The sequence below is a fragment of the Aquarana catesbeiana genome, linkage group LG03 (assembly GCF_042186555.1).
Source record: "Aquarana catesbeiana isolate 2022-GZ linkage group LG03, ASM4218655v1, whole genome shotgun sequence".
NCBI classification, from domain to species: domain Eukaryota; kingdom Metazoa; phylum Chordata; class Amphibia; order Anura; family Ranidae; genus Aquarana; species Aquarana catesbeiana.
Genome location: NC_133326.1, coordinates 641,323,073 through 641,336,119, shown reverse-complemented (window position 1 = coordinate 641,336,119; position 13,047 = coordinate 641,323,073). Strand labels below are relative to the sequence as shown.

Below are 13,047 nucleotides of genomic sequence, written 5' to 3'. Positions count from 1 at the left end.
TAAACTAGGGTTTTAAAAAAGTATCCAAATAAGGTAACAGGAATACCAACAACAATTCTTACAAATGCCCACTAGGTGGAGAAGATATGGTGTAACTATTGCTATGGCACAAGGCCAGGGAAAAAGCCACTGGCCAGATGCAGATTATGGCCCAGGTGATTGAGGACAGGAACCCCTTAGTAGACTCCCCACATGTACGGCTGCATAAGTCTATGGTAAAGCACTCTAGATTGCCTTATACAATGCCACACCACTTGAATGGCTGTACTAGGAAATTTCTAAATAGTTACCAATGTGACTATGTTACTGAGACCTAACTTACTGCTGCAGGCGCTTATGCCCTTGGGTGGCCAGTACTGACTCATGATCCCACCTGAGCACTGGATGAGGGGGGGGCTGCAATTTTTATCCCCTGGGCATGTATAGGAGTCCAGAGGATGATGGGACCCTAGGGCATACCTCCCAACTTTTTGAGATGGGAATGAGGGACACCTATCAGCATAAGTATGCAGGCATAGGACACACAAGTGCTTTTTTTTACCACTACTATTTCTTTATATTGGCTTAAGGAATTTACAAATGCAGCAGTTTAGAAATCAGATGAAAGGTTGAGCGCTGGAAAACACTTTTTGATGGATAAAAAGTGCATTTTATATACATCTATATAGATCAGACCAAAATGAGGGACAAATGAGGAGGAATGAGGGACAGAGGGTCATTGCTCCAAATCAGGGACAGTCCCTCCAAATCAGGGACAGTTGGGAGCTATACCCTAGGGAATAGTGAGTAAAAGAGAGATTAAGGGCCTTGCAGTTTCCAGTGGGGAAGACGGGTAAAGGGTTCTGCCTTACTGACTGAAGACAAGGAGAAGACACGTGATGCGTAGGGGAGGGGCGGTCAGCAGGGAGATATCGGTTGTGCGGCTTTGGGGGTGATCTTATACACTACTGCCTGAAATAGCCTGGTGTGCTGGAAGCACCAGGAGCATGTGAGTACCCGGTTTGATATTTTCATAAAAATTCATGTCCAAATGATATAAGCACTATTGGAGTTTTCTTACACCCACGTGCACTTGTATGCTGTCCACTGACGGGGAGATTGTGATAAGTAAAGGCGCAGTTGCCAGCGGATCTAGATCCACCATAGTGAGCCCTGGAGAGGCTCACAAGCGTTTTCTTACCCAACTTAAGTGAGGGGTCACACGCTTTGAGGTGGGGAGACACCCATTAGGGGGAAGCACGTGTGAGGTGGCACAGCGGTTGTTGTAGCACCTTATATTGGATTGCAGAGTCTTTTCATTGAATGTAATTCACAGAAAGAGTCATGTCACACGTGGAACACTTTTTTTGCACTTTGATGGACTTTATGTAGCACTATCCACTGCATGTTAATATATTTGGTTGTTGAACACGTATTTAAGTGTATATATACACATTAGGATTGTTATACACAGCACGTCACATTTATTGATTTACAATATAATTTATTTTTATTTTTATCAATTAATCAATTATTGTCCGTGGTGGATAAATACATATCCTGAGAGCAGGAATATATTTAAAGTGATAGATTATTTATTAGTAAGCTTGCTAATCCTATGGAAGGTAACTCTGGAGTTATTTTTTGACACACTTTTTGGCATTATATTAAAAGTTACCAACACATTTTTGTGCTGGCTGCTTATCACAAAAGAAACACTTTTTGTTTTTAGTATATTTTCTGTTATGCTGTAAGCACTTTTCATTGTGTAGGGTTCATAGTGTAGCGCCAGCCCCGAAGGAGCCGCTTGGTAAATTTGGATTTTCTGATCTCCGCCTCAATCCCAAGAATGACCTCAGCCCCTCTGGCACACCTGGTTAAAATTAAATTACTGCAAACATATTTAAAGACTGTCAGAAACCATGAAATCATGCCGAGACAGAAGCACAGTTAAATCACACTTGTTTAATAATAAAAGCAAAAAGAACAAACGTAGTCAAAACATAGCCAAAGTTCAGTAACCGGAATGGATAGTCAGCCAAGCCAGAAGTCAGGGATCAATGTAGTGGAACAGCAAGCAGGATCTGAAGCCAGAAGGGATGTCAGCAAGGCAAGTCTTGAACAGGATAGTTTTTGTGATGTTGTCCAAGGCGAAGGCAGAGATCCTCTGGACTGGACGGCTTAAGTAGGCAAGACTGACGAGCAGGATATCATCAACAGCTGAGTAACTGTGGAGAGATAGGAGCTGGCAATTAGCCGACAGCTGAGCGGCCAGCTCAGAGAAGGAAGGGCTGAGCCCAGCCCTGACAAAGATGTGGAAAATACTGTTATCCTGGCTGTGGATTATGACCAAAAACAGACACACACCTGGTAGTGATAAACAAATTGAATATATTATCACGGTTTAAAGCATATGAAAGTTTACAACGCTGTTAAACCTTTCTGCAAAGAATTAATACTTTAGAAAAGACAACCTTCAATAATTAGCAACTGTAAATTTAGAAAAGGGCAGTAATCTATATGCCTATAACACAGACGCTGAGAGGGAGGAGAGAAAATCTATCAACTTCTAAGCTCCTTCTGGGCCACAAACACCATTAAAAGTAACAATACAAAAAAGAAGAAATGGGTTAACAGGTACAGTAAGCACAGTTCTGTAATGTTACTGGTCCTGAGTTGAAGGGTACTAGTGTTTTCTGCTAGCAAACGCTGGGGCCCTTTGTAAAGAGAGTAGGTTTAATCAATCAAAAGTGTGACACTAATCCTCTAGGAAATCCCGTTAGGTAGTGGTTTGTGAGAACAGAATGGCTAAAAGTGGCAGCTCTAAACAAGCATCCTCTGACAGGAGAAAGGGGAATAGGTGTCTGCATGCAGTGTCTGTACTATGCTAAGAAAGATGTTGGGTTTACACCCGCTCACGAATCCTCTGGGTGATGACACAACGAAAGTCCCAAATGGTGGTTCAGGCTCCTGGCAATGTTGTAAGGCACTGGATCACCTCCTGTCGGACGATCAGGATGGCTGGTAGCTGAACTGGCAGGGTGATGGGACAACGGCCAACAGGACACCTGGATGGATCTTGTGATCCCCGAAGCAGTGTGGGTTGTCTCCGCTGGGCTAGATGGCGCTGAGTTGCTGAGCAGGGTCCCTGGGCTGAACGGTGGAGGACCGTGTGGGTGACATTGTTCCTGGCTCCTTTATCCTCAGTCTCAGCACTGCTCTCTCTCTCTCAGATGCTGGTAGACAGTGTGGCTCTCTCTCTTAAGTAGAGTTCCACCACACAGTCCTGTCACCTCACCACTCCTGTCCTCTATCCCCTTTCCTCACGGCAACTCTCCCCGGTAGTCTCAATAGAAACGTGGCTTTCTCTCCCTCTGTTGGGTCACACAGTCCCTGGTGTCAGCGTGTGTCTCTCCCCTCAATCAGATGCTGGTACCTCAGACCGCTCTCCTCACTCCCCTCAGATGGCCCTCCTCAGATCTTCTGTCAGCACTCTCTCTGTAGTGCTGCGTGGAAAACCTGTCTCTCTCTCTTTTCTCTCACCTCATTTACCTCAGCACTTCCTGAAAACTGCCCCTTTTCCCAGTGTGCTTTGTGTCTCTGAGTTTTCTGGAAGAACAAATCAGCATCTTTCTGTCTCCATCTTGTGGCCAAAAGGAGAAATTGCATTACAACATGCCTGCTACATAAGTCTTACTGTTTTGTGTCTATGTATTTAGAAAACTGCTGTGTGTATTTTACTACCTTAATGTATGTATTGCTGCACATGATGTTGCTGCTCTATAAACAGCAGTGATGATGACAATAAGAGCAATCTATAATGATATTTTTTTCTCATCTTTTAGGTTCATTTAATACAAGGCCAGCCGCCATCTTGCTTCCATCTGTTTTGGCTATTATTTTGGCTTTATTATGAAGAACAGGAAAAAGATCACCAGTACTAAAATGGTTCAGACATTGCCTGTCTAAGGACGTTCTATGAAAAGATACATATTGTTGGTATTTAAATGGCCAGAAATGTAAAAAATTGTTGGCACAGAGGATCGTATATGCTGGATGTAATTTTATATTATCCCTGTGTGTAAAATATGAGGACACATCTGGAAGCCGGATCTGCCAATTTGTGACCACCTCTGTGCATTCTCGCTGGGCTTGATCATGCTCCATTTTTGTCAAAACCTGCCCCAGTTACCCCACTGCCTTATTTTCACATATTATATGATAGGATTATACACTGTATGACAAGATTATCACAGCTCAGTAGAGGAAACCTGTACAGAGAGAAATAAGGGGGATGCCTTTTCTGGCCTCCTTTTGACATGACTAGACCTGGCTGTCTCAACCTTCAACACTCGAGCACTCAAAGAGGCGTTGTTAAATCTTAGACTGCCATGTGTACTTAGATGAAGAAAAACTGCAAACAAGTTCAATAGCTCTGGCAAGGCTCCCACACAGCAAGGATTCCCCCGATGAGCACCCAACAGTTGCTCAAACCATAGAAATACAAAAAAGATTACGAGACCAAAACCAGATGAAACAGTCCAAGATAATTTTAACCAATGGTAAAAAAAAATGGTATAAATGTGATGGCTTCTGTGCTTTCTAGCCAGTGGCCTGGAACAAGTATGTAAATCAAAGGGTCCAGACTTCACTCTGCCTATTTTTTTTTTTATCCATAAAGATTTTATTAGAATTTTCAAACAGGTAATACAGAAGGCATCTATAAAGAGATATCTTCACAGTAAGACTGGGTTTAAACAACAATGTAATACACATCTATATATTAATAACAACACCCTTAATAATAGTTCCTGCATTAAATGCATTCTAAGTGCCTGACATATACCATCATATATTCTTCTTGAGGATGTCAATGCATATGCATTGCTGACATTGGTATCTCTCTTATCTGTAACCACATCAGAGCAACTAAGGAGACTGGGTCCTCCCAGGCCACCCCAACTTGTTTTCTGTTTATTGCATATGGTATGGGGAGATGAGAAGACCACTAAGTCTGCCCCCCACCCCATATCCCCCATCTGTTACAGTAAGTAGAAAGAGAAAAGAAAAGAAAGAGTGGAGAAGAAAAGAAAAGAAGGGGGGGGGGGTGAATATGAGGTCCTGTTAGGAGAGGGGGTGGAAAACCAACGGCTACCCTCTTCACTCCCTACCGGACGCGCCACCTGAGACCCCCAATCCAGCTTTTGGGTTGTATTATCAAGGTGTGTCAAGAGTAGTAGGTCATAAGTTAAGTAATGTCGTGTATCAGTTCCTGATATTGCTGAGAGGTTCGATATTCAAACCAGTTAGCCCACGTTACTGTAAACCTGGAGATTCTGTCTTGAGTGATGTGTATCAGCTCCTCCATCGTTGCTATATGGTTAATGCGTGATGCCCATTCTTTCATTGAAGGGGGGATTTAGACCGCCAATGAACCGGCAGGCAGAGCCTGGCTGCATTGATCATGTGCATAGCCAATGTCTTATAATATCTTTTTGAAGATATTTTGGAAAGGTGAAGGAGGTACCGTGCTGGTGAGACTTCCAACGGGAGAGAAGAGATCGAAGTCGTAACGTCGTGCACCTTTCGCCAGTAAGGCTAGATCATTGGGCATTTCCACCATATATGGAGAAAGGTGTCCAGCTCTTGTTCGCATCTCCAGCATCGTTCTGAGACTGTCGGAATACATTTTTGAAGTACCGTATTTATTGGCGTATAACACGCGCCGGCGTATAACACGCACCCCAAGTTTAGGAGAGAATTTTAAGGAAAAAAACTTTTAGGAGGGAAGTTTAAGGAAAAAAAACTTACATTAAAATGCCCATCAATGCAGCCTTATCGTGTCCATCTACAGTCTTGTTTGTGTCATTACAGCCTTTTCAGTGTCAGTGCAGCCTTGCCCCAGTGTCCATTGCAGCCTTGTCGGTGTAGCTTTGCCCCAGTGCAGCCTTGTCAGTGCAGCTTTGCCCCAGTGGTCAGTGCAGCCTTGCCCCCAGTGTCCATGCTTGGACAGATCGCCGCCGACATACACATAGCATGTAGTTTTAAATATGGCGCCGCGGAGTTCGGAGGGACTCGGCGGAGCTGAAAGAACGCCGCCGAGATACACATAGTCGAGTGTACTCGGCTCTTTCCGGCGCCGCTCACAGTCCCGCCCAGTCCCGCCCTATGATGGACATAACACAGGTCCAATGGCGGGACTGGGCGTGACTGTGAGCGGCGCCGGAAAGAGCCGAGAACACTCGACTATGTGTATCTCGGATCCGCCCAGTCACTGTGATTTCGGCGGCGCTCGTTCAGCTCCACCGAATCCCTCCGAACTCCGCGGCGCCATATTTAAAACTACATGCTATGTGAATGTCGGCGGCGATCGCCGCCGATAGATCACAATTAGCGGGGATCAGCGTATAACACGCACCCACGATTTTCCCCTGATTTTAAGGGGAAAAACTGCGTGTTATACGCCGATAAATACGGTACTTCCGGAGTCTTATACCATCTCATTTAATTTTATACCCATTTTCCTGAGTGTGAACATTCAGAGAGCCTTTATGAATGTATAGATGAACACGGTCCCAACTGGTGTCCTTGATCGTCATGTTTAGCTTAGTCTCCCAGAACACATGCTCCGAGCGCAAAGAGGCATATGGTTCCTTGAACATGGAAGCGTAGAGCACTGAGATCACATGACTCACAGACGAGCTAGAACACAGCGACTCAAGGATAGTAGGAGGCTTCGTGAAGCTACCTCTGCTCGCCGCATTGTCCAAATAGTGTTTAAGTTGTATATAGGCCCAAAAAGGGAAAGATTTAGTGTTGGACAACGTGGCGAGTTCTCCTTGACGGAGGAACCTACCCCTCGAATAGAAGTGTTTAGCCTGCATTTCTGCGTATGGCCACTCCACTAATAAGAAAGCCTTGGCCATTCCTGGGTGAAAATCTTGGTTACCCTTAATAGGGGTGATCGCGCAGTCTTTGTCTGATATTGCGTGAATTTTACAGGCCCTATCAAACGCCTGAAGTGTCGCCCCAATAAGCGGATGCGTGTGTATAAGAGATGTTCTGTATTTTTTAGAGAACCAGGGGATTAAACGAAGCTCCGCTGCTGAGATCAACTGCTCGAACAACACCCAGCCATTACATCGCGTATGTAATCTCCAGTCAACTACCCTAGCTAGGTGGACAGCCCAGTAATACCTCTGGAGATCCGGCAAACCTATGCCACCCCCAGATTTTGGTAGGACCAGCTTCACTCACCCAATTTGAGCTGCCTTGGTTCCCCAAAGAAAGACCCTGCACATCCTCCTCCGCAAAAAAAGAAGGCGGTAGATGGATCGGGATAGTTTGCATTTTGTGTAATATCCGGGGGAGCACCGTCATCTTAAGGATTGAGGCCCTACCAAACCAGAAAACAGTGGGAGCCTCCCATTTGTGGAGGTCTTGTTGTATGTTTTTAAGTTCTGACAGGAAATTTTTTTCATAGAGGTCTTTCAACCTACCCGGGAGTTGAATACCCAAATAGGTGATAGCATCTGTTTTCCAGCAGAAAGGGAAATTCGACTGGCAGAGTTGTACTAGCTTAGGAGATAATAATATATTTAGTGCGAAGGACTTCGAGTAGTTAATTTTCAGGTTTGATATGGTTTTGAACTGTTCTAGAACCGGATCAGATTGGGCAAGGACGTCAGTGGGGATGAAAGGAAGAGCAAGATATCATCCGCAAAGGCGGCAATCTTATATTCTCGTTGATGGACCTCAATTCCTTTTATGTTTGGGTTTGCTCAAATACAACGCAATAGAGGTTCCAGAGTAAGGATATACAGCAGGGTGGAAAGAGGGCACCCCTGTCTGGTTCCATTATGGATGGAGAAGGACGTCCGACAAGTGACCATTAACATGGTTTATTGCTTTGTTCATAGAATAATTTTTGTGATAGCGTCTGCCATTTCCTTGCCCTTTTGAATAATTCTTTTAATAGGAGTGCTCGTGTTTCAGCTAGTTCTGTCGCTACTTTAAGTGCTAGTGAACATTTGTGCTGCGCTTCCAGCAGGGTTATTTTGTTGGATAGATCTCGAATTAGGGTTTGGTGTTCCTTTTTTTTTCTTGCCGTGATGGCCAATATATGACTTCTTACGACACACTTATGCGCCTCCCATTGAATCATGGGTGACACATCTGGAGTGTCGTTTTGGCGAAAGTAGTCACTAATGGTCTGTTTAATAGTCCCCAGGTCCCCAGGGTCTGTAAGTAGGGAGGCATCCAGTCTCCAAATCTTGGTTGATGTTTCCCTCTGAGGGAAAAGTAAAGTCAGAGTGATCGGGTGATGGTCCAAGAGTATCATGTTCTCTATTGTCGCATCATAGAGGTAAGATAAGTCTGCCTGGTGTATGAAAAGGTAATCCAACCTTGAGTAGCGGTTATGTGGAGACGAGAAAAACGTGTAGTCCCTCCCCCGCGGATTTAAGGTGCGCCAGGTGTCATGGAGTGTGAGAGAGGCTACAGCGAGTTTCACTTGCCGTAAGGCGGAGAACGGAAGTGAGGAGGTACCTGTGGAGGTGTCAAGAAGTGGATCTAGGGCCATGTTAAAGTCCCCCCTACAGAATAAACTTCTCCCCCCAGGCCTTTAGCGTTTAAGGAATAGACCTTGAGGGGATAGAGGAGCTGATGAGTGCATCACAGGAGGCATATTCACTAGAAGGGAGTGTACCTTGGTACCACCCTCAGATAGCGAGTGGAGAGGGCCCGTGTGGAGGGGAGAGAGAAGAAAGAGCATAGAAAGGGGAAGGGGGTAGAGGGTAGAGAAGGCGGAAGACGTTAAGGAAAGAGAATAAAAAGAAGAAGAAAAAGAAGGAGCAGAATCTGCTCCTAACCTATTTGGGTACGTATAAGTGCTTAAGTAACCTGAGGGGGGTATAGCACCCCCTTGTATCAGCTACCCCAAATAAGGGTCTCATGGAAAATACACCGGAGGTAATTACAGGCCTGCTGAACTACCTGAGTAGGATCGTATGGAGTGCTGGAGTGGTGAAAAACAATGCCGGCAAGTTTCAAAGGGGAGACCTGCCTCTTTGAGGTGGGGAAGAAACCTGACACCGAGACCAAATTTTGCATTCTACCATCCTAAATGTAAGCATAACCATTACAGAAAAACCTCAGCTTGTGAAGGATGAGTAGAGCCCGGGGAGGCCCACTCAGAAAAGATGAGCGAGGCCTCCCTCGGAGAGCCCCCATCAAGCAGAGCCGATGGACTCAAAGGGTGTAGACTTACCTATAGCAGCATATACTATCATTAAGCAACATATATATGTAGCAAGGCCATTATGAAAAGGCAGATAACCATCATTGTGTATGCTACGCTGGTGGACAGAGACCTCCGCTCCTAGGGACACCAATCAAGTGTTTACCCAGGAACAAGAGGCTCCAGCTCTCAACCCCTTTCCTCAGTGTGTTCCTTATGGGAGCACTTAGGAAGGCAAGAACTAAAAAACCATTAGTACAGTAAACCATCAAATTGTGTAAAGACATGCGTAGCCTATGGAGAACAAGGCGAGCTAGTCGTCTAAAGACGGCCTCTTTAGCCCCACCACTATACGTCATATACAGTTTTTGATGAAAGAATGGGCAATGGTCCCTTTCCCACATGCTAATCCCTAAAATTCCCTATAATGGGAGAATTAAGGTATGCAAGAACAGCATAAAACAAATACAACAAGTAAAAATGTATAACTGCGGTAGGCTGACCCAAATACATTCCCGTCATAACACATGTATTACATTTATGGACCAGAGTACACTGTCTGTAAGAACAAGTTATGGAGCTCAAGACCCCTACATTCAGCTCATAGTCTCTGAGAGCTAGCAGTTTGAGGGGGATGGGGAGAGAAAAAAAAGGGGGGGGGGTTTCAGGTACTGCTACTGAGTTGCCATTTGTTGAGTGTCCAGTAAACTCGTGACTCTTTCGGGGTGTGCAACAGTTCAATCGCATTTCAGGTTAAGTAAGCACAAAATAGAGAACCAGACATCTGCTTTGTTTCCATGCTGCATCTGTCCCACAGCTGTCTGGAGTCTCAATGTAACAAGAAGGGGAGGACAAGCATTTCCCCCAATTCAGCTATGGCTTTGTTGAAAGCAATTCCCCTTAGGCTATATCCAGACACTGGACACATGGTCTCTGTTCCCTGCTGTCACAATGCTCCGAAATGAGGGCATCTGCCAGAGATCTGAGCAACATCAAAGTCCGAATATACAGATATATATAGCAGATATACTCCACCAGAGCATGGAAGAGTCATCTCAAACTCCAGTGTAGATGCACCAAGGGGAACAGGTCGCAGAGAGGGTGTGTCATGTGTAGCAGTGGAATTACCCGCAATACCTTACCCGTCCCGTGCCATGTGTCACGGCTCACTCTGCCTTTTTAATGAGCATGCTTGTTCTGGGTCAGTGAGTCAGTGTTGAAGTGTTAAAAATACAGAAAGGAGTTCCAGACTAAAATCGGATGAAAGAATGCAAGATTATTTTAATTGTTGATAAAAAGTCATCTAAAAACAGACAATGCGTTTCAGGGGCAACACCAGTTCCCCTTAATCAGGGCTCAATACGGGATTAAACTTGGATGGAGCCTTCAACACTAACTCACCGACCCGAAACAAGAATGCTCATTAGAAAGGCAGAGTGAAGTCGGCACCTTTTCACATACTTATTCCATGCCACTGGTTAGAGAGGAGTGAATCCATCAGATCAGCAAGACAGAGAGGCACTTCACATTTCGCAAATTGGAGGTCAGCAATAGCAGCTCCATATTTCTCTTGCAATAGGTTTCCTATTAGTATGACTAAGACTGGTGAAAAAAAATAGGAAACATGGGAGCAGCAGGGTAATAACTTTGGTGGCTCTACTGATTATTGATGTCTGCATTGTAGACCTATTGATATCAGGGGATGCTGTTTTTAGCAAGGCACTGAGAAAAACACGCCAGGAATCTTCTGTTAGCAAGACACTGTAACCCCCCCCTGCCACCACCAACATATATTAATATTTATCAATACAAAATGTTATAACTTCCAGTAAGGTAAAGTGGAATTCTCATCTTTACTAGCTTAACAGGTACTTGGGGGAACCGCATAAACTTAAATTCTCGTTTTTTTGGGGTACAAATAACAAACATATTATAGTTACCTGCTCTGTGAAGTGGTTTTGCACAGAGCAGCCCCAATCCTCCTCTTCTCGGGTCCCTTGCTGGCGCTCCTGGCCCCTCTTTTTGAGTGCCCCCAGCTTGCTATAGGGGGCACCAGAGCTGAGCTGCTGCTCTGTATCCATTCAGACACAGAGCTGCAGCTCGGCCCCGCCCCTCTCTCTCCTCATTGGTTTACTGACTTTGATTGACAGCAGCAGGAGCCAATGGATATAACACCAACATGTCAAAAAAGTAAAAATAATTCAAAAACAGAATCACCGAGTTTGAAAAAGAATCACCCTCTTGTGTCAGTATTTTGTTGAACCAACTTTTGCTTTAATTAAAGCTTTTAGTCTGTTGGGATATGTCTCTACTAACTTTGCACATCTAGACTTTGCAATATTTCCCCACTCCTCTTTGCAGAACTACTCAAGTTCAGTTAAATTTGATGGTGACCGTTTGTGGTCTGCAGTCTTCAAGTCATTCCACAGATTTTCAATGGGGTTTAAAGGAGAAGTCCAGCCAAAGCTTGTTTGGCTGGACTTCTCCTATGGATCACAGGAGTGGAGTTCGTTTTGCACTCCTGTGACCCGGTTTCAACAGAGAGCAGACTGGGGTCCGCTCTCTGCTGACGTCATCAATGTCAGTCCAGGCACCGCATCATCCCGACAATGGAAGTCTGGATCCACCAGATGACTTGACTGACACCCGTCTCAGCCTCTCAGCAAGCCGCTGAGTGGCCTGAGACGGGCACTCCCTGCCCCTCCACAGTTCAGCACAACAATGAGCGAGGAGGGAGAAGAGCAGAGAGCTGTGACTGACAGTCTGCAGCTCTCTGCTCACAGAGCTGTGAAAAACGATCGATCAGCGGTGTTTGATCACCCGGTTCTCAGTGCAGAGGCGCCGGGGGGACAGATGCAGCATTGGACCAATCACCTAGGTTAGTTTGAATCTGCAAAGAAAAATAATTCCTTTACTTCTCTTTTAAGTCTAGGCTCTGACTATATATACAGTAGCTAGCTTAAAATGTGTAATTATATACAATACTGTAGTTTTGCTACTTTTGGATTGCTTGCAATTCACAAAGCATTGAATGGAATTCTTCCCACAAAGCAGCCATTATCCAGCTTACTTTTTTTGAGATATATTATTATTATTATTATACAGGATTTATATAGTGCCAACAGTTTGCAATGTAGGGGGGACAGTACGATTACAATACAGTTCAATACAGAAGGGACGGGAGGGCCCTGCTCATGGTGCTGTCATATATATATATATATATATATATATATATATTTATATATATATATACAGTATATATACAGTATATATACACAAGAGTCTATACAGTAGAATATAAAACTCATATTGTAACACCTAAACACTAATAATTAGTATTCACTGAACTGCATCCAATGATATATAATCACATCATCACATGCATACAAAAATGCAGTTAAATGATGCTGTTTTCATTAACAACCCCTCCAGAGGAGGCCCAGAGTCATAGTAAGGATGAGAATGGCCATAATGGAATTTAACTGGGACAGAGTGCATAAGGCAGTGCAATTGTACAGTCTGCCCAACATTATAGATTTATAAAAAATGCAAAAATTTGGTACATGAGCTTCTATTTCATTTTTTGGGGCAGAGGGAAGTCCATTCAAAATGAATGATGCCGCTCCAGAAATGCGCCACAAAAACTTACAAAAATAATGTGACGCTTTAGCATCGCTCAGGTGTGAACAGGTCCTAAAGTCACATATCCTGCATATTCAATACTACTTGATTATTGATTACACCTCCAGTAGATAGCTGGTAGGGTGCGGTAAAGAGATGAAGGGATTGTAGGGAGAAGGCGAGGGGACCTTCCCATACAAAACAGACAA

General features: G+C 44.4%; 1 protein-coding gene and 1 long non-coding RNA gene across 4 annotated transcripts in view; one reads left to right on the top strand and one right to left on the bottom strand.

Moving 5' to 3' along the window:
* The window catches only part of LOC141133277 (vascular cell adhesion protein 1-like), a 66,077-nt gene extending 61,255 nt beyond the window's left edge, over window positions 1-4,822 (top strand). For both annotated transcript variants that reach the window (XM_073622552.1, XM_073622551.1), the window contains one exon: window positions 3,825-4,822. In XM_073622552.1, the coding sequence (XP_073478653.1) occupies window positions 3,825-3,895 (71 nt within the window). In that variant the 3' untranslated portion in view covers window positions 3,896-4,822. The remainder of the gene's footprint in view (window positions 1-3,824) is intronic.
* LOC141133278 (uncharacterized) overlaps window positions 1-13,047 on the bottom strand; it is an 81,924-nt gene that overhangs the window by 61,706 nt on the left and 7,171 nt on the right. The window contains exon 3 of one of the 2 annotated variants that reach the window (XR_012243034.1): window positions 1,925-2,346. The exons of the other annotated variant lie outside the window; for it this stretch is intronic. This is a non-coding gene — a long non-coding RNA (uncharacterized lncRNA). Of the gene's footprint in view, window positions 1-1,924; window positions 2,347-13,047 lie in introns of those variants that run through there. 2 annotated transcript variants of the gene reach the window in all.